The sequence below is a fragment of the Chiloscyllium plagiosum genome, chromosome 10 (genome assembly GCF_004010195.1).
Source record: "Chiloscyllium plagiosum isolate BGI_BamShark_2017 chromosome 10, ASM401019v2, whole genome shotgun sequence".
NCBI classification, from domain to species: Eukaryota; Metazoa; Chordata; class Chondrichthyes; order Orectolobiformes; family Hemiscylliidae; genus Chiloscyllium; species Chiloscyllium plagiosum.
The window spans coordinates 29,243,460-29,264,830 of NC_057719.1; the positions used below are offsets into that span (position 1 = coordinate 29,243,460).

The 21,371-nt window shown below is 40.2% G+C and overlaps 1 protein-coding gene across 2 annotated transcripts in view; it reads left to right on the forward strand.

Moving 5' to 3' along the window:
• LOC122553468 (protein SIX6OS1-like) overlaps positions 1-21,019 on the forward strand; it is a 168,985-nt gene extending 147,966 nt beyond the window's left edge. For both annotated transcript variants that reach the window (XM_043697256.1, XM_043697255.1), the window contains 3 exons: positions 15,042-15,104; positions 16,729-16,789; positions 20,255-21,019. In XM_043697256.1, the coding sequence (XP_043553191.1) occupies positions 15,042-15,104; positions 16,729-16,789; positions 20,255-20,412 (282 nt within the window). In that variant the 3' untranslated portion in view covers positions 20,413-21,019. The remainder of the gene's footprint in view (positions 1-15,041; positions 15,105-16,728; positions 16,790-20,254) is intronic.
• Positions 21,020-21,371: the final 352 nt, after the last annotated feature.

A 21,371-nucleotide genomic window follows, 5' to 3' on the forward strand; every position in this document is an offset into this window, starting at 1 on the left:
AAATGGCCTTTAGTAGAGTGATATGCACTTCTTATCAGATGTGGGAGTTTAAAGGGAGTTTAAGGGTTACTGTGGATTATGTCTGCAATAAATGTTGTTGGCTGTGAATCCTATCAGATCAAATGGATTGGATAGACAGTTAGAGGCAATGAGGAATTTGCAACAGCAACAGCATAATTATGTCAGTTATAGGAAGGGGGCAAGTCTCAAATACAGTCACACTCCAGGAAAGGTAAGAGAGGTAGGCAGCTAGTGCAGGAGTCTTCTGTGGCTATCCCCATTTCAAACAAGTATGCTGTTTTGGAAAATGTAGGGTGTGATCGATTCACAGGGGAATGTAGCACAAACAGCCAAGTTTCTGGTACTGAGACTGGCTCTGACGCAATGAGGGGTACATCGGGTTCCAAGAAGTCAATTGTGTTAGGGGACTCTCTAATCTGAGGTACAGGCAAACGTTTGTGTGACCAGCAGTGAAAAGTCAGAATGGTGTGTTGCTTCCTTGGTGCCAGGATCAAGGATGTCTCAGAGAGTGTGCAGAATGTTCTCAAGGGGAGAGGGGCGAGCAGGAGGTCACTGTCCACATTGAAACCAACAACATAGGAAGGGAAAAGGTTAAGATTCTGAAGAGACATTACAGAGAGTTAGGTAGGAATTTAAAAAGGAGGTCCTCGAGAGTAGTATTATCTGGATTCCTCCCGGTGCTACGAGCTAGTGAGGGCAGGAATAGGAGGACAGAGCAGATGAATGCATGGCTGAGGAGCTGGTGTATGGGTGAAGGATTCACATTTTTAGATCATTGGAAGCTCTTTTGGGGTAGAGGTGACCTGTACAAGAAGGACGGATTGCACCAAAATTGGAAGGGGACTAATATACTGGCAGGGAGATTTGCTAGAGCTGCTCAGTAGGATTTAACCTAGTAAGGTGGGGGGGGTTGGGACCCAGGGACATAGTGAGGAAAGAGATCAATCTGAGACAGGTACAATTGAGAACAGAAGCGAATCAGTCAGGGCAAGCAGGGATAAGATAGGACTAATAAATTAAACTGCATTTTTTTCAATGTAAGGGGACTAACGGGGAAGGCAGATGAACTCAGGGCATGGTTAGGAACATGGGATTGGGATATCATAGCAATTACATAAACATGGCTCAGGGATGGACCAGACTGGCAACTTAATGTTCCAGGTTACAAATGCTTCAGGAAGGATAGAAAGCGTGGCAAGAGAGGAGGGGGAGTGGTGTTTTTGATAAGGAATAGCATTACAGCTGTACTGAGGGAGGATATTCCTGGAAATACATTCAAGGAAGTTATTTGGGTGGAACTGAGAAATAAGAAAGGGATGATCACCTCATTGGGATTGTATTATAGACCCCCTAATAGTCAGAGGGAAATTGAGAAACAAACTTGTAAGGAGATCTCAACTATCTGTAAGAATAATAGGTAGTTATGGTAGGGAATTTTAACTTTCCAAACATAGACTGGGACTGCCATAGTATTAAGGGTTTAGATGGAGAGGAATTTGTTAAGTGTGTACAAGAAAATGTTCTGATTCAGTATGTGTATGTACCGACTAGAGAAGGTGCAAAACTTCTTGGGAAATAAGGCAGGACAGGTGACTGAGGTGTCAGTGGGGGAGCACTTTGGGGTCAGCAACCATAATTCTACTAGATTTAAAATAGTGATGGAAAAGAATAGACTAGATCTAAAAGTTGAAGTTCTAAATTGGACAAAGGCCAATTTTGACGGTATTAGGCAAGAACTTTCAAAAGCTGACTGGGGGCAGATGTTCGCAGGTAAAGGGATGACTGAAAAATGGGAAGCCTTCAGAAATAAGATAACAAGAAACCAGAGAAAGTATATTCCTGTCAGGGTGAAAGGAAAGGCTGTTAGGTGTAGGTAATGCTGATGACTAAAGAAATTGAGGGTTTGGTTAAGAAAAAGAAGGTATAGACAGGATAGATCAGGATAGATCGAGTGAATCCTTAAAGTATAAAGGCAGTAGGAGTATACTTAAGAGGGAAATCAGGAGGGCAAAAAGGGGACATGAGATAGCTTTGGCAAATAGAATTAAGAAGAATCCAAAGGGCTTTTACAAATACATGAAGGACAAAAGGGTAACAAGGGAGAGAATAGGGCCCTTCAAAGATCAGCAAGGTGGCCTTTGTGTGGAGCCGCAGAAAAGGGAGAGGTATTAAACGAGTATTTTGCATCAGTATTTACTGTGGAAAAGGATCTGGAAAATATAGACTGTAGGGAAATAGATGGTGACACTTGAAAAATGTCCATATTTCAGAGGAGGAAGTGCTGGATGTCTTGAAACACGTAAAGGTGGATACATCCCCAGAACCTGATCAGGTGTACTCTAGAACTCTGTGGGAAGCTAGTGAAGTGATCACTGGGCCTCTTGCTGAGATATTTGTATCATCGATAGTCACAGGTGAGGTGCCGGAAGACTGGAGGTTGGCTAATGTGGTGTCACTGTTTAAGAAGGATGGTAAGGATAAGCGAGGGAACTATAGACCAGTAAGCCTGATGTCGCTGGTGGGCAAGTTGTTGGATGGAATCCTGAGGGACAGGATATACATGTATTTGAAAAGGCTAGGACTGATTAGATATGGTCAACATTGCTTTGTGCGTGGGAAATCATGTCTCACAAACTTGATTGAGTTTTTTGAAAAAGTAACAAAGAGGATTGATAAGGGCAGAGCGGTAGATGTGATCTATATGGACTTCAGTAAAGCGTTTGACCAGGTTCCCCATGAGAGACTGATTAACAAGGTTAGATCTCACTGAATACAAGGAGAACTAGCCATTTGGATGCAGAACTGGCTCAAAGGTAGAAGACAGAGGGTGGTGGTGGAGGGTTGTTTTTCAGACTGGAGGCTTGTGACCAATGGAGTGCCACCAGGATCGGTGCTGGGTCCTCTACTTTTTGTCATTTATATAAATGATTTGGATGTGAGTGTAAGAGGTATAGTTATGCAAATGACACCAAAATTGAGGTGTAGTGACAATGAAGAAGGTTACCTCAGACTACAACAGGATCTTGACCACATGGACTAATGGACTAAGAAGTGGCAGATGGAGTTGAATTCAGATAAATGAGAGGTGCTGCATTTTGGGAAAGCAAATCTTAGCAGGACTTATACACTTAATGGTAAGGTCCTAGGGAATGTTGATGAACAAAGAGACCTTGGAGTGCGGGTTCATAACTCCTTGAAAGTGGAGTCGCAGGTAGATAGGATAGTGAAGAAGGCGTTTGGTATGCTTTCCTTTATTGGTCAGAGTATTGATTACAGGAGTTGGGAAGTCATGTTGCAGCTGAACAGGACATTGGTTAGGCCACTGTTGGAATATTGCGTGCAATTCTGGTCTCCTTCCTATTGGAAAGATGTTGTGAAACTTGAAAGGGTTCAGAAAAGATTTACAAGGATGTTGCCAGGGTTGGAGAGGCTGAACAGGCTGGGGCTGTTTTCCTTGGAGCGCCGGAGACTGAAGGGTGTCCTTATAGAGGTTTACATGATTGAGGGGAATGGATCGGATAAATAGCCAAAGTATTTTCCGTGGGTCGGTGAGTCCAGAACTAGAGGGTGTAGGTTTAGGGTGAAAGGGGAAAGATATAAGGACAACATTTTCACACAGAGAGTGGTAATGTACGGAATGAACTGCCATAGGAAGTGGTGAGGGCTGGTACAATTGCAACATTTAAAAGGCATTTGGATAGGTATATGAGTAAGAAGGGTTTGGAGGGATATGGGCTGGTTACTGGTAGGTGGGACTAGATTGGGTTGGGATATCTGGTTGGCATGGACGGGTTGGACCGAAGGGTCTGTTTCCATGCTGTAGATCTCTACGACTCTATGACTTGCTGTAGAATTCCCAGTTTCTGACTTGCTTTTCTGGTCATGGAAGTATATAGTTGGTCCATTCCAGTTTCCAGTCAGGATGTTATGATGTGGGGATGCCAGTGTTGCACTGGGATAAACAAAGTCAGAAGTCACACAACATCAGGTTATAGTCCAAAAGGTGTATTTGAAATCACAACCACTCAAAGTGCTGCTCCTTAATCAGGTGAAGCCACCTGAGTAGATTTCACCTGATGAAGGAGAAGCAGTCTGAAAGCTTGTGATTTCAAATAAACCTGTTGGACTATAACCTGGTATCATGTTTTTTCTGACTTTTCCCACTAGGGTATTGATAGTGGGGATTCAACGATAATAATTCCATTGAATGTCCAGGGGCTATGGTTGGATTCTGTCTTGTTGGAGACGATTGTTACATAGTACATGTACAAGTATGTTGCGAGGGCCCATAGTCTTTGCAGTATCCACTGCCTACAGCTGTCTCTTGACATCATATGGAATGATTCCAACTGGCCAAAAATATTTGATGCTGGGATCTCAGAAACAGATCACAATGGATCATCCACATGGCATATTTAGCTAAGGATGCCAGTGCTTCAGCACTGTCTTTGTACTAATGTGCTGATGTCCCCCATCATTGAGTATTGCCCATCACCGTTCATGGTTGATTAGTTTATTGTCACGTGTACAGAGGTGCAGTAAAAGCTTTATTTACAAGCAGATCTTAGTAAACAAGGATGTACAGATCAACAAGACTTAGACAGAGGCATGCAGGTTACATTGCACAGGGTGCATGCTAGACGAGATCAATGTTAGCGAGATCAGCATTATTTGAGGCTAGAGAGTCCATTCATCAGTCTGAACAGGTTATGGGAATTGCTTGGATTTGTCTTTTCCATGCTGCTTGAAATTTATTTAGTATTTGTTATAGCTTTCACCAGGTCATCATCTGAGTTCTAGATATATCTGGCACTGGTATAGGCTATTTATTGAGCTATTTATTGAACCAGGATTGATACCTGGCTTGGTGGTAGTATTAGAGTGAAGGATATGTTGGGCACTGAGTTTACAGGTTGTAGTTGATATTCCATCTCACTGGGATGTTGCACTGGAAATCAAGCCCCACTATTCACAGAATTGTCACAAATGTTAATGCTTTTAAAATGTATACAAAGATTCCCCAATTCACTGGACTTTCAGACCCAGGTTGACAGAAAGCATGGACTATGTTCCTGTGCTTAATAAAATTACTATTTATTACAAATAATTGAATACTAGCTATGGGCAAACAATTATGAACCATAGGCAAATAACTGCATTAAGTTAAAACTCTAATCCCCTTATAAATTCTGTCACAGACACAGTCAGGACAAAATGGATATTATGGATGGAAAGACTTGGAAGATAGTTCAGGAGTTTCTGTTCACACAGTTTGCTGAGATGATTGTCGTGATTCTTCTGCTATTCTCAGTCATCCTTCTCCAGATGCTTCTATTGGTTTGCAAGAGTGAGGAGGTGATTGGTTCTCTTATAAAAGGTCTGTGGGTTATCAAATAAAAGTCATAGCTTGCAGCAACTGCTAAAGGAAAACAATCTGTTTCCCTTCAGACTTAAAGTGGATTTTAGTGCAGAGAATTGAGAGGACTACCGAACTGGTGGAGTTCCGATAGCTCCTGTGTATCTTGATTATGGCCTCAAGCTGTTTGGCTGCCCAAGAACCAATTATATAGTTGTTGGAAGGCAATAGGCCTTTGTCAACAATAACTAGTCACTAGTCCACAGAGTAACCAACTACTTCCAACTGTGCACAAACATTCAGTTCCAGTTCATCTGCAATCACATTTCAACACTGCTCAATTAAGCAGTTGTGTAAATGGTGCTTATAAACATGCAGCAAGCCTACTGTTGTTATTTCAGTCCACAATTTAAAAATATAAAAAAATAAAAGGGCATGGAATTTACATTGAATATAGCTTGCCACTCCTGATGGCTACAGTGCTTTGTGGGTGCCTAGTTTTGAGCTGTCTGTTTGAAATCTATCCCATTTAGCAGGTTGTAATGCCACACAACATGTTTTGAGGATTGCCTGCCACAGGCCCAGTTTATCAGCTATGTCCTTTAGGAGTTGGCCAGATCAGCCAGTAGCAGTGCTAATTAGCCATCCTTGATAATGGACATTGTGGTTTCTTCCATCCACATCACATTTTGGACTCTTAAGACCTTCAGTATGTCCTCAAATTGGTGTTCAACATGGAGCAGAACTGATTTATCAGTTGAGCCGGGACAGTAGGTAAAATCAGGAGGAAGGTTCCTTGCCCATACTTCATCTGATGGCAAGAGATTTCATGGGATCTAGAATTAATGTTGAGGATTCCCTGAGCAATTTCTTCCAACTGCAATCTTCTTTGGGTCTATTCTGCTGATGGAACACGAGATTTTGATTTATTATTGTTGCATGTACCTAGGTTACAAAGTGCAATAAAGTAATAGAACAGAGCAAAGAACACAATGTCAGGGCTGCAGATAACGTGCTCGGAGAATGAAATCATCATTAAATTTAAAATTTGGGTGGTTCATTCAGAAGTCTATTAAAACCAGGTGCACAGCAATCTCTCAATTTTCTTTGGAAGGTAAGTCTAACTTTTAAGGTCATCCATCTTGTTTTCCATGGCTTGGACATTTGCAAGGAATATGCTGGGGAGGGAGACTTGAAACCCTGCAGTTTCAGTCTGACCTGCAGTCCAGCATATCTCCCATGTTTCCTGGGTAGTCGATCTTGTGTGTCAGTGAGGAAAGTTTGCTCCTCCAGAAGGTAAGTGTATGCTCTTGATGGTGTCCTGGGCACCAGTCTCAGCCTTAAATGTTCTGGGGTGTCTTGTGGCTAGTTCAGTTGGGCCTTCTCAATATTGGGTCAACATTTTCCTTGTTCCAGCACTGATCAAGCCTTAGTTCCGGGTTTCCCTGAGGTTGGGCCTGCGAGAGGCAAGAAGGCCTCTTAGCTTGTAGTTTCCAGCTACTATCAGTTCTGAAGAAGTCATTGGACTCAAAATGTTAACTTTGCTTTCTGTCCCCAGATGCTGTCAGATCTGCTGAGTTTATTGAGCAATTTATGTAGTAATCCGGAGACTCGGGCAAATGCTCCGGTTTCAAATGCCACCTTGGTTTTTGGAAATCTGGAATAAAAAGCTAGCTTAGTAGCAACCATGTAACCGTTGTTAATTGTTGTAAAAGCCCAACTGATTCACTTGCCTTTAGGGAAGGATGTTTTGCTTGTCATCCTTCTCTGGTCTTCCTTACATGTGACTCCAGTCCCACAGGTTGACTCTTAACTGTCCTCTCGAATGGTCTTAACAAGCTAGTCAGTTCAAGTGACAATTAAAGTTGGGCAATAAATGCTGGCCAACCAGTGATGCCCACATCCCATGAACAAATGTAGGGAAAAAAATACAAGTTATCTAGAAATCAGTACAGAAGAAGCTGGAAAACATTCAGCACGCCAGGTGATATCACTGACTAGCTTTTCAAAGACACCTGGTTCACAACCACTCAAAGATGTCATGCACCATGGTTTGATTGGGAAATCAAGTGTACCATGACTTAAAAATGTAATTTCCATTCCCCCATACCAGCTCACAACCTTACCTTTCCCCAATACCCTCTCATACCTTCCATGCCAACCCATATTTCCACTGATACATAAATGGTCTCCATGCCAATCCATGTTCTCTACTCAACCCCAACTCCACTTGTATCCACCATGCAAGCTCATAGCATTTCCGTACTCTTGTCCTGAGCCAATTAGCTCAATATTAACAAAGATGTGTATGAAAATACTTAAAAACCTCTTTCATAATTTTTTGAAAGTAATTACAGATCCAACAATCCTATAAGAGTATTAATGAGCTAGACATTTTTCTGTATCAATAACAAAAACTATAGAAATGAATATTGAGGTAGTGTCAAAATAGATCACAGAATAAATGTACCAAAACAATCCTATAAAAGTATTAATGAGCTAGACAATTTTATGTATCAATATAAAATTTGGCTGATGGAATTTAACGTGAGCAAGTGCGAGGTCTTGCACTTTGGCAAAAAGAATAAAAGCATAGACTACTTTCTAAATGGTGAGAAAATTAATAAAGCCAAAGCACAAAGGAATCTGGGAGTGCTAGTCGAGGATTCTCTAAAGGTAAACATGCAGGTTGAGTCCATGATTAAGAAAGCGAATGCAATGTTGTCTCTTATCTCAAGAGGGTTGGAATATAAAAGCAGAAATGTACTACTAAGACTTTATAAAGCTCTGGTTAGGCCCCATTTGGAGTACTGTGTCCAGTTTTGGTCCCCACACCTCAGGAAGGACATACTGGCACTGGAACGTGTCCAGCGGAGATTCACACGGATGATCCCTGGAATGACAGGTCTAACATTCTACAACTCAATGAAAATGTCTTCAAGGCCGAGATTGATAGATTCTTGTTGTCTCGAGGAATTAAGGGCTACGGGGAGAACGCTGGTAAGTGGAGCTGAAATGCGCATCAGCCATGATTGAATGGCGGAGTGGACTCGATGGGCCGAATGGCCTTACTTCCACTCCTATGTCTTATGGTCTTATGGTCTTAATATCAAAAACTATAAGAAAATTACACCTCTTTACCTTGTGTAAGTAATCAGTGAGCCAGTGTAAAAATAGATCACAGAATAAAAAAGCTTGTTAAATTGTCAGTAAAATAATGTGAGCCTACTTTAATAAAGCAAAGTTTTTATGGAAATCTAGACTCTCAACCAAACCCCACTATGTATGCTTGTGAGAATGCCATTTTGAAGTCCGTATGTACAATAGTAACAATATTCTCTTTATCTACCTTCTCTGCTACATCTTCAAAAAACCCGAGCAAGTTAGTTAAATGCAGTTTGTTCTTAATAAATCCATGCTAGCTTTCCTTCATTGCCCAAGAGACTGTTAATTGTATCATGCATGCCTTTAGTTATCACAAAGTGCTTTCCAGGCAGTGAAGCACTTTTCCAAAGTAATAATGTAGGAAATACACGGCAATATCCTTAGCAGATCATCTAGTGTTTAGATGTTGGTTGGGACATAAATACTGACTAGGACACCTGAGATAATAATACTGCTCTCTTTTGAAAACTGCTGAGATATTTTGCTGTTACTCAGAGGGAAGTTGAAGCCATATTTAAGCATTACATTTAAAACTTAAAAGTAATAGTCCTTGACTAAACAACACAACCATATACAAGGGTTGAGAATCTGTTTAACTGAGCCATGACAGATGCATTCTGCTACCATACTACCCCGTAAATAAGGAGGAAGATTGTGATGATGCACCGGATCTATTAAAAGATTTCTAATGAAATTAGGTATGACATGAGTTACATAGTTTTGCAGGCTGCAGCAAAAATAAGAACAGAAAGGAGATCTGAGAAGCTGCTGCCAGATTTCTTACTGTTATCTGGAAGTCCTGCTACAGAATGTGAGGGACTACAGTGTGGCGATCATACCAAGGATAGGAAGTGGATCACATTCAATTATGTGGGTGGAAGTGACCAAGTAGGTTGGCAATGAAAGTATGATTTCTCCAACTGTGAGACAGGGCCCCAAGTTGGCCCAAGATCTTTGATAGAGAAGAAAGGTAAATAGTATATCAATTCCCTAATACTTGTATCATCCTTTTGCCTTTCACACTCATGCCATAGTCACCATGAATAAACATCGTTTTATTCCTTCTCTCTGCATTTGTCACTATAACATGGAGGTGCTGGTGTTGGACTGGGGTGGACAAAGTTAGAAATCACATGGTGGGGGATCCAACATGGTGGTGATCTAGGAAGATCGCGTTGCCGAGCTCCACACCACATCGCAAGTGGGATAAAGTCCTGACCCGCCCTACCCGGACCACCACAATAAGGTCGTGGAGTCCCAGGAAACTGCCAGAGAGCAACTTACCTTGGTCATCCAAGGATGCCGAAGAGGGAGGAGGTATGTCTGAGGCTGAGCCTGTGGCCCAGCCTGCAGGATCCTCAGACTCAATTTCTTACCAGGTCCTGATGAAGGAGTTTGCGAGATGTTGGGCAAGTAGATAGAGAAGCTGGGCCCGATCTCTATCATGCTGTAGAAACGCAAACAGCCACTGGGAGACCTGAAGAAAAGGACGGATGAGGTAGAACACAGAGTTGCAATGGTGGAAGCTGATACCGGTTCCTCTAAGGATAGGATCCAGGCCCTGGAGACGAAGGTCCGTAATTTGCTTGACCAGGTTGATAACCTCAAAAACAGGGACAGGAGAAAAAATATTTGCATTGTCTGTCTGCCGGAGGATAAGAAAGGTGAGCGGCCAGTGGAATTTATTGAGGACTGGTTGCCGAAATTCCTTAACTTGGAGGCTGGAATGAGAAGCTTGAAGATTGAGAGGGCTCACCGGGTCACAATGCAGAGGTTAGGTCTGAACTAGCATCCTTGTCATATCTTGGTGCGGTTTCATCTCTATAGAGATAAGGAGAGAATCGTGGAAGCTTCCAGAATCCAGGGGAAGGATTCGAAGGCCTTACTTTACGAGGGCTCTAAGATCATGTTCTTCAAGGACTTCTTGGTAGCAGTGATCTCGAAAAAAAAACATCCTATGACACTGTCAAGAGAAGATTGAGGGAGCCCGGGATCCAGTACTCTCTGAAGTATCTGGCAGTGCTCCGGTTCACCTTAGATGGATCTGTACATCTCTTTGATACATCGGAGAAGGCAAGACACTTTGTGGACAAATTAACTTAATCTGAACAATTTAGTATGTACAAATTTAGTGTTGTTTGGGTATGTCTCTACTTTACTTTTTAAAAAAAGAGAGCAAGTTCGGTCGAGGCTTTCTTTTCCTATTTCTTTTATTGCTAATAATCTGGTCTAACCATGCTCGGAGGCAGTTGGGATGTGTACTTTCAATTTCTAAGTTAAGTTATACCAAAGGATGGATGAGGTACTTGCCTTTTTTGTTCAAAGTTTCTTTATTAACATTGTTATTTTATGGTGTATTTTCTTTCTTTTCTGATTGTGTTTGAGGTGCGGCTCTAGCTAGGAGGAGAGAAATGGTTGGGATGGCTAGATGCCTACTTACAGGCAGTTTATGCCTGGTTCAGGTATTTAAATGACCTGGCTGCAGTACTGGCAGCGGGATGGGAAGTAGGGCTTTGAGATATGTAGCTGCCCCCTTTGGGCAGGAGGTGAGTTCCCCTATTCAGAGCCTTTGGCACTTTATATGTTGGTTTGCTTTTTGGTTTTTGTTGTATATAATCTTTGATAGTTTTGGTGGTTGTTAGCTGTAGTGGTTTTAGTTTATGTAGTTTTTATGTTTGATGGATCTTGCAACACTAAGCCTCGACAATTTGTAATTTGAGGTTCTCCTCTTTGGAATCTAAATGTTACTGCAGAAGGTTATGGCTAATGACTTGATTAGATGGTGTAGATGGAATATCAAGGGGAGTCACTCACCAATTAAGAGGAAAAAGGTACTCTGGAGTCTGAGAAAGGAAAAAGTGGATATTGCTTTATTACAAGAGACACACTTGAATGATGGGGAATCTTTGAAACTACAACAGAATAGCTTCAATTGGGTTGATTTTTCATCATTTAATACCAGAAGTAGGGGAGTGGCTATATTGGTTAGGAGGAATTTCCCATTTAAGTTACTAGAGTTTGTTAAAGACACACATGAGAAGTTTGTAATCCTCAAAATCCTGAAAAATGGACAAGAATATGGTGTTTTAAATGTTTATTGCCCTCCGGCCCATCCCCTCAAATTTCTGGTAGATGCATTCTCTAAATTGATCAGTCTCAAGTCCTGACATATTATTATAGGAGGAGATTTTATTGTCTTAAGGATACCACGGTTGACAAGTTGCCCAAAGCCCCCCCCCCCCCCCCCTGATATCTTCTGTACAAACTAAACAATTAGTGGATCTGTGTGTGGAGTTAGGGTTGGTGGACGTTGAGAGGCATCTCCACCTACAGGCAGGAATTTTACGTTTTTTTCCAATCCACACTGATGTCAAACTAGGATTGATTTTTCTGACTCCCCCCGGCAACCCTAGACTTGGTGGCATCTTGTACGATTGCTAAAATTACCATCTCTGATCATGCTCCAGTGTACGTGTTAGTTAAGATTAAGGATGCTATAGTGGGCCTGAGGCACTGACGAATGGATCCCTTTATCCTTAAGGATGTGGAGTTTGTGGAGTACTTCTCAGGAATTTAGAGCGTTCCTAGACATTTAATTCAGGCTCGTTTAGTAGCCCATCCATCCTTTGGGAAACTGCCAAAGCCTATACCAGAGGGTTAGTTGTTTCCTACTCTGCCAGTAGGAAGTGACAGAAGGGCGAGCAGCAGCGTCTCTTCAAAATACAGTTGAAGGCAGCCAAGAAGGCTTACTTTGATAGGCCCTTGTTGGCCAAGTAACAGAGGATTACGATGCTGTGGTCTGAATTGAATTCCGTGCTCATGCAGACAGCAAAGAAGGAGCTTACTTTCGCAAAACAAAGGTTATATGAGCATGATGACAAGCTGGGCAAGTACCTAGCATATCTCACCAGGAAAAGGAGTGCCTCTCAAGCCATTACATTGATTAGGGAAGGGTCTGGGAACCTAACATGGGATTCCAAAAAGATTAATGTGGCATTCCAGAGATTTTATTCTGAATTATACAGATCTGAGGATTGTGAGGAGGGGAGGGCCAAATTGGAACACTTTTTCGAGGACCTGGAGCTCTCAGGTGTGACCCCCGAACAAGAGTCTTTTCTTAATGCCTGCTTATTAGAGCAAGAGGTGCAGGAGGCTGTAAAGCAGCTTCAGAATGGAAAGGCACGCGGTCCTGATGGACTTCCTAGTGAATTCGATAAGGAATTTATAAGCATATTGTCAGGCTCGATGCTCAATATGCTTAATGACTCGTACAGTCATGATCTTCTCCCGCCATCTCTAAAAGAGGCCAATAGTTTGCTTATTCTTACAAAAAGGAAGGTCCCAGAGGACTATGCTTCTTTCAGGCCCATTTCATTCATAAATGATGACTTTAAAATCCTCTCCAAGACTCTCGGCTTTAAGGCTGGAAACTGTGTTATTTTTTATTTGTTATAGAGGACGAGATGGGCTTCATAAAGGGCCGCAGATCCTCCGATATTGTTAGGAGGCTGCTTAATGTAATCCAAGCATGTCATCAACAGTCAATACAGGGATTGGTGATTTCTCTAGATGCAGAGAATGCATTTAACCGAGTTGAGTGGCCTTTTTTATACTCTAGAGCAGTTTGACTTGGCCAAAGCCTTTATAAGATGGGTAAAGGTTCTCTACAGTGAATCTCTCGCTGTGGTCATCACCAATGGGGTACGATTCAGCAATTTTAGCATTTTTAGGGGCAGCTGACAGGGCTGTCCCCTTTCGCCATTGCTTTTTACATTGGTGATTGAACTATTGGCAAAGGCTATTCGTAGGATCCCAATATATTGGCTCCTGAAGTGGGGTCAAAATTACATAAGATTTCATTGTACACAGACGATGTCCTTGTTTCTTTATCAAACCCAGCAGTTTTGGTGCCTCGTCTGATACAATGCATCAGCTTGTTTGACACCTTTTCAGGGTACAAGATTAATTTTGCAATATCAGAGGCTATGCCTATGGATGGCTTTACAAAGGTGCCAAATCTTGAGAGCAAATCTCGATTCCCCCTTGAGTGGTCATAGAGGGGGTTTATGTATTTGGGCATATTCATCACTCCGGTTCTTGACTGGTTGTTTAAAGCTAAGATTTACAAGGATGTTGCCAGGGTTGGAGGATTTGAGCTACAGGGAGAGGCTGAACAGGCTGGGACTGTTTTCCCTGGAGCGTCAAGGCTGAGAGGTGACCTTATAGAGGTTTGCAAAATTATGAGGGGCATGGATAGGGTAAATAGACAAAGTCTTTTCCCTGGGGTTGAGGAGTCCAGAACTAGAGGGCATGGGTTTAGGGTGAGAGGGGAAAGATATAAAAGAGACCTCCGAGGCAACTTTTTCATGCAAAGGATGGTACGTGTATGGAATGAGCTGCCAGAGGATGTGGTGGAGGCTGGTACAATTGCAACATTTAAGAGGCATTTGGATGGGTATATGAATAGGAGGGGTTTGGAGGGATATAGGCCGGGTGCTAGCAGGTGGGACTAGATTGGGTTGGGATACCTGGTCGGCATGGACAGGTTGGACCGAAGGGTCTGTTTCCATGCTGTACATCTCTATGACTCTAAGACCTTCAAAGATGGGAGGTGCTTCTGATTTCATGGTTAGGTCGGATAGGGCTTATTAAGATGAATATTCTCCCTCGTTTGTACTCTGTATGGATGCTCCCCCTAATTTTCGATAAGCAAATGTTCAGGAGACTGAATGGCTGGTTCAGCTCTTTTAGTTGGCCTGTTAATATTTTATCCTAACAATTGTCAAGACTTCATTCAGTTAAAAGTCAACCTCATTGCTGTGGGTCCAGAGTTACTTGTAGGGTAGGCCAGGTAAGAATATCATATTTCCTTCCCCAAAGAACTTTAGTAAACCGGATGTGCATTTATGACAATGGTTACATCAGACTACTTTTAATTCCAGAATTTTGTTGATTTTAATTTTCACTATCTGTACAGTAAGCTTCAAACTCATACCCCCAGAATATGAGTCTTGATGTCTAGACTACTAGCCCATTGACATTACCACTACATTAATACCTCCCTCCGTCAGTTTGTGGCCTGTTAATACTTTCTCTTAACAACTGTCAAGACTTCATAAATTTCATCTGTGCTCTATCTTGAAATTTAGATATATGTTTTCAGCTCTTTGAATTTTACAATCGTAAAACGTACTTCAATTTATATAGGCAGCATCTTTGACATTTGGATTAATCAAACTATTTGTCTTAAACTACATAAATAATGACATTTGCAAATATTCCAAAATGTCTGTGTAAACAGTCAAAGAACTACTTTCTTTATGCTTTTTTGGAAAGTTTAGAAAAGAAGGTCAGATGGATTCCTGACAGAAAGTTGCATTATAAGACAGAATGTTTACTTCCAATTTTCCAGTTTGTTTGGCTGCAATATACTTATTATATTTATTAATATTATATTTGAGATTTTTATATGCTTAATAATTATTTATCAACATTTCAGATGACTGACAATCAAATGTCTGCTAATCAGTTTGAGTTTTCAAGTTTGTTCTTCAAGAAAACGGTAAAAATTAATGCTGTTAAAAAGTTTAATAACAAGTTGGCTGATGCTCAAGCACTTGTTTATAGCATTTATGGACATTGACGTTTCCTGCTAATGATTTGGTGTAGGTAAAAATAGTTTTGCAGGTTATGTGCAGGGTTTTAAGAAAATATTAGTAATATGGATAATAACTATTTCATTAGCTATAGGTGGATTCAAATCCAGGCTCCAGAAGTGGAAGAACTAGGGTACTTAGTCCCTGTAAGAGACATTTTCAAAATAAATTTTATAGAAAAAAAATGTAATTGCAATTGGTGCAATCTACCACTGGTTGATTTTGACCTAAAACAGTAGATTTTCAGAAGTCTTTAATGAAGTCCCCCATAGGAGGTTAGTAGGCACAGTTATAGCTCATAGGGTAGGGGATAGTATATTGGCATGAATCAAGAATTGTTTGCAGACAGGAAACAGTGAGAGCAAATAAATAGATCTATTTCTGAGTGGCAGGCAGTGACTATTGTGGTACCACAAGTATGGTTTGTCCATTCTATGTGTATATTCAAGTCACCCATGATTACAGTTGTGCCCTTATTGCATGTTTGTTTCTTGTTTAGTGCCTTCCCTTACTACAATTTGGGGGATCTATAGATAACCTCCAACAACATTTTCTGCACTTTTGTGTTTCTTATCTCCACACATACAGATTCCACATCACAATTCTTCAAGCTGATATCCTTCTTCACTATTGCATTGATTTACTCTTCTACTAATAATGCTGCTCCATTCCTTTCATAACTGACTATCCTTTCTAAATAGTGAATACCCCTGAAAGTTCAGTACCCATTCTTAGATACCCTGAAACCAGTTCTCTGTAAACACAACTATATCATAACAGTTTATATCTGCGTATACTGAAGGAGGTACAAAGCCTAATGTTTTGACGGGAAGGATAAAAACTGTTACTTAGCCAAAATATCGTAAGTTCAGCTTGAACATTTAGACATCAAGGGATAGATTTTCTCACAGGCTTTGGATCCCCAATGTTGGGACCAAGTGGTTGTCCCGAGCCAGCATTTGTCAACAGGAAACGTGATGTCACATTCCTCAAGGTGGTGGCCTCCTATATGTCCACCTCGACTATCTGGTTGAGGACAGTGGGAAGACTCTTGATGCTGTCAAACCAATCAGAGGGTCTTTATATTAGTTATGTTCTTATTGGAACAGAGAAGATTTTCTTGTAGTGCTTACTGTTTGAAAGGATCAAAAGTAGGGAATAGAAATAAATTAATTCCAGTAACCATGGACTCTAGATTGAGGGAAGGTAAGAATAAGCATAGAACTTTAAGAATTAAGAGCAGAAAGTAATTTTTAAAACTAAGGACCATGGTGCCATAGAGTGCATTCTCAGAGTTAGTGAGGTAGGATAATTTCAATTTTTAAGAATAGATTGAAAGCAAATAAAATAACTGAAGAAATTTGTACAAAGAACATAGAAGTAAAACTAAGACGATTGTTTTCCTGGAAAATAAAAACTAACATTGGCAGATATGGTCAAACAGCATGTTTTGTATGAATGCTATGTAATTTTACTATATATTACTAAGTCTATGTAAAAATATAATCTTGCCTTTCTGTTTATTTTTAGCCTGAAAAGGGTAATTCAGCTAACATAACAAGCAATCTTCTGTCATCACAAAAAGATATTGGCAAGTATTCTGAGCTCTGAAAATTCCAGTTTACAATCTTAGTCATCTGTAAAAGATTCTTACTTGTACACAAAAATCACATGCCTGCCCCATTATTTCACAGCTGAAGTCAGGACCTTTCCTGATCTAAGGTAGCTTCTTTCTCGAAATCAAGATGTTCCCACATACCCCTTCTTATTGTTTCTATCCTGGCCAGCAGTATTTTACTGTGTAAAATTATGCTGCACCTGCTGGCGATCTGTCTCTTCCCATCTATTTTGAATGGACAATCTTTATTTCTTTTGATTGAATTTATCTTGTAACTCACATTATAATAAAATATATATCAGAAAATTATCATTTGATCACTGAAAGTGGAGTTGCAGGTAGATAGGATAGTGAAGAAGGTGTTTGGTATACTTCCCTGTTTTGGTCAGTGCTTTGAGTATAGGAGTTGGGAGGTCATGTTTCAGCTGTACAGGACATTGATTGCACCACTTTCAGAATACTGTATGCAGTTCTGGTCTCTCAGCTATGGTAAAGATGTTGTGAAACAACAGAAAAGATTTTCAAGGATCTTGCCGGGTTTGTAGGGTTTGAGCTATAGGGAAAGGTTGAATAGACTGGAGCTATTTTCCCTGGAGCGTCGGAGGCTGAGGGGTGACTTTATAGAGATTTATAAAATCATGAGTGGCATGGATAAGCTAAATAGACAAGGTCTTTTTCCTGCAGTGGGGGAGTCCAAAACTAGAGAACATAGGTTTAAGGTAGAGGGGAAAGATTTAAAAGGGACCTAAGGGGCAACATTTTCATACAGGGTGCTGCATGTATGGAATGAGTTGCCAAAGGAAGTGGTGGAGGCCGGTATAGTTACAATATTTAAAAGGCATCTGGATGGGTATATGAATAGGAATGGTTGGGAGGGATATGGGCCAAATGCTGGCAAATGGGACTAGGTTTATTTACCATATGTAGTGGGCATGGACGAGTTGGACTGAAGGGTCTGTTTCTGTGCTGTATATCTCTCTCAATATATGAATTGGATTTTAAAATAGAGGCGGATGGACTTTGATTTACTCTGTGGAAGTGACTTTTTTTTTAAAAGCTCAGAAGGTTGTATGGAACAGTGACCTAATTACATCATTTTGAAGAAAACATACAACTTCAGTCAAGTGCCTGTGGTGTTAATAGATGGAGTACATCTACTCCTGAGTTTACCAATGGACCAGAGGCCATTTGACTTCAGAAGGGAGAACAGTTTCCTCCAAGTATGAGAATCAGGTTTTAGTCTAGTGGAACTAGTCACCATAACTGAAGTGTTTTTATTTCATGAAGCTTCTGAGCCAGGAGAGTTTGTTAGAACTGAAAAAGTTTAGGTCATCAAAATTATGAAACATTCATGCCAGCTGACTTGAAAAATAACTAATATTGTTTCCGCAGTCCAAAGAAAAGAAACTGAGAGATGTCAGTTGGTTAAGAATTAAAGAGTTGAGATCAGAGTAATATTTCTCTGGAATTGACTATCTGTAAAGGGATAGTGTGAGGAAACAGGTTGAAACTTTGTTTTGTTGTTTGTTTTAAGTTGTATTTTAAATGTACTTTTTTTCTGTTGTCTAATAAATTTATGTTCTGTTAAAGAACATTGCAATCTCATATGAATATAATTCTGTAACTAACCATCATGACAATCCTATAATCTGTCAAGTCAAGTCAGGCTTTGTTCTGGAATCCAACTTATCCAGTACTATTATCTGTTGGATCATAGCAATGTGCCAAAATATTGATATACTTTAGTAAAATATATGTGGAACCACAGAAGGTGGTATTTTGGGTCAGTATATCCCATGGAGAAAGACGTGGAAGGTAGGGAATTCGGACCAAACAAATAGCGATGTCTTGAAAAGAGTCCACATTAAAAAAGAGCAGGTGCTGAAGGTCTTAAACACATAAACTGGATAAATCCCTGGGAGCTGATCAAGTGTACTCTAAGACATTGTAGGAAGCTAGGGAAGAAATCATGTGGTCCTTAGCAGAGATATTTGTATAACCGAAAGCCATGGATGAGATGCAGAAGACTAGGGGATGGCTAATGCTGTGTCATTATTTAAGAAAGGCTGCAAAGAAAAGGCAGGGAACTACAGACTGGTGAACCTAACGTCAATGGTGGGTAAGTTGTTGGAGGGGATTCTGAGAGAGAGGAAATACCTGCTTTTGAAAGGCAAAGACTCCATTAGGGATAGTCAGCATGGCTTTGTGCATGGGAAATCGTGTCTCACAAATTTGATTGAGCTATTTGCAGATATGAACAAGAAGATAGATGAAGGCAGAGCAGTAGACCAGCAGTCAACCTGTACTTTAGCAAGGCCTTCAGCAACATTCTGTATGGCAGACTGGTTAGTAAGGTTAGATCACATAGTATTAGGTGAGCTAGCCAATTGGATACAAAATTGGCTTGTAGGAGACAGTGACCAGTGGTGTGCTGCAATGATCTGTGCCATGTCCACTGCTGTTCATCATTTATATAAACAATTTGGATGACAATATAGGAAGCATGGTTAGTAAGTTTGAAGGTGAACTGAAATTGGTTGTAATGTGGACAATGAAGAAGGTTATCTGTGAGTGCATCGGGATCTCGATCAACTGGACAAGTGGACTGAGGAATGGCAAATGGAGTTTAATTCAGATAAACGCGAAGTGTTGTGTTTAGTAAGACAAACCAGGGGCAGCACCTACACAGTTAATGGTAAGGCTCTGGGCATGTTTCTCAAACAGAGAGATATGGGAGTGCGGGTACATAGTTCTTTAGAAGTAAACTCATAGGTAGTCAGGGTGGTGATAAAAACATTTAGCACACCTGCGTTCATTGGTCAGAGCATTGAGTACAGAAGTTGTGACATCATATTACAGCTGTCCAAGACACTGATGTGGTCACGTTGGACTACTGCATATAGTTCTGGTCATCCTGCTATAGGAAGGATATTATGAAACTGGAAAGGGTGCAAAAAAGATTTACAAGGATGTTACTGGGACTGGAAGGTTTGAGTTGTAAGTAGAGGCTAGATAGGCTAGGACTTTCTTCTCTGGAGCATTGGAGGCTGAAGGGTGGCCTTACAGAAATTAATAAAATCATGAGAGGCATGAATAAAGTATATAGCCAAGGGAAGGAGAGACCAAAACTAAAGGGCATAGATTTAAGGTGAGAGGGGAAAAACTTAAAAGGGGCCTGAAGAGCAACTTTTGCACACAGAAATTGGTGTGTATATGGAATGAGCTGCCAGAGGAAGTTGTAGAGGCGAGTATAATTACGACATTTAAAAGACATTTGGATTGGTACACGGATAGGACAGATTTAGAGGGAAATGGGCCAAATGCAGGCAAATGGGGCTACTTCAGTTTTGGCCTGGATGATTTGGGTGGAAGAGTCTGTTTTCATGCTGTATGTCTCCAAGACTATGACATTATAAAGTTTTATTTTGGTTTTTACAGGTATGGACAGTCCATCAAATGGTCAGCCATTCACATTTTCCTTCCAATCTGATATGTCTTCAAATAATTTTGGAAACAGCAAAGATGAATTCAGTTTTGGTTTCTCATTTGGACAGGATCAGAAATCATCTCAACCAGGTCTTTTCAAATTCTTTTAAGTGCAGATGTCCTTTGTCTTTTGAATCCAATTAGCAATAACAAATGGAAGATCAAAAATATTTATTTTCTTGATTTGGAGACTGAATTATAATATTTTTCTGGTTAGTCTGAATAAAATAATAGTAATGTGATTTTATATTAGTTTTTCATTTTAAAAATGGGTTGCAAATGCAAAGGTTATTTCAACAGTCAATGTTGTATCACCTGAAATACCTCTTAATGTTAGATCAGAAATGTGTGGCTACTGAACTGAAGATCCCGAACATAAGTTAACTAGTAGACATTTAGAGTTGTCTCAGTTTAAAGTATTGTTATTTCACCAGTTGTATTTAATGCATATCCAGCTGGCATAAACTGTTCTGTTATTTTACATAAATATAAAAAAAGCTATTGTACAGCAAAATTACTTGTTTTTTTTTCCAGTTTAATACTAGTCTGTGGAAGTGCAATACAGCTGACATTTCTGCTAATTGTTAGCTTAAAGGCAGAATTGACTGATAATGTAGAAACTCTGTAAGCACATTTTTTTCAGTTATTGCGTAAGTGTATTAAATTATATGATGCTGTTGCTTGATATGATCTTGAAGCCACTTGGTATTCTAAAATATTGAGTGTGTTAATAGTGATATAAAATGAATTCTGCATTGTTCTTTTTTATTTGAGAGATTATAATAATTTAGCACTAAATTGCAAAAATCTTGTTATAGAAATTTAGGTTTCTTCATTCAATTCACTAAATTCTTTGAATATTATAAAGCATCATGATTGACATGCAAATTGATTAAAAAGAAAAACTAAACATAATATAAACGTCAAACATAAAATGTAATCTGGGAGAATTTTCATAGTCCGTGAACAATATCAGCCATGGATAGGCAGTTAGGAAAATTTGGCAAGAATGGAGAAATTAGATTCTCAATTCGAAGAAAAAGTGTTCAATTTTCCGCATAAAGTTTCA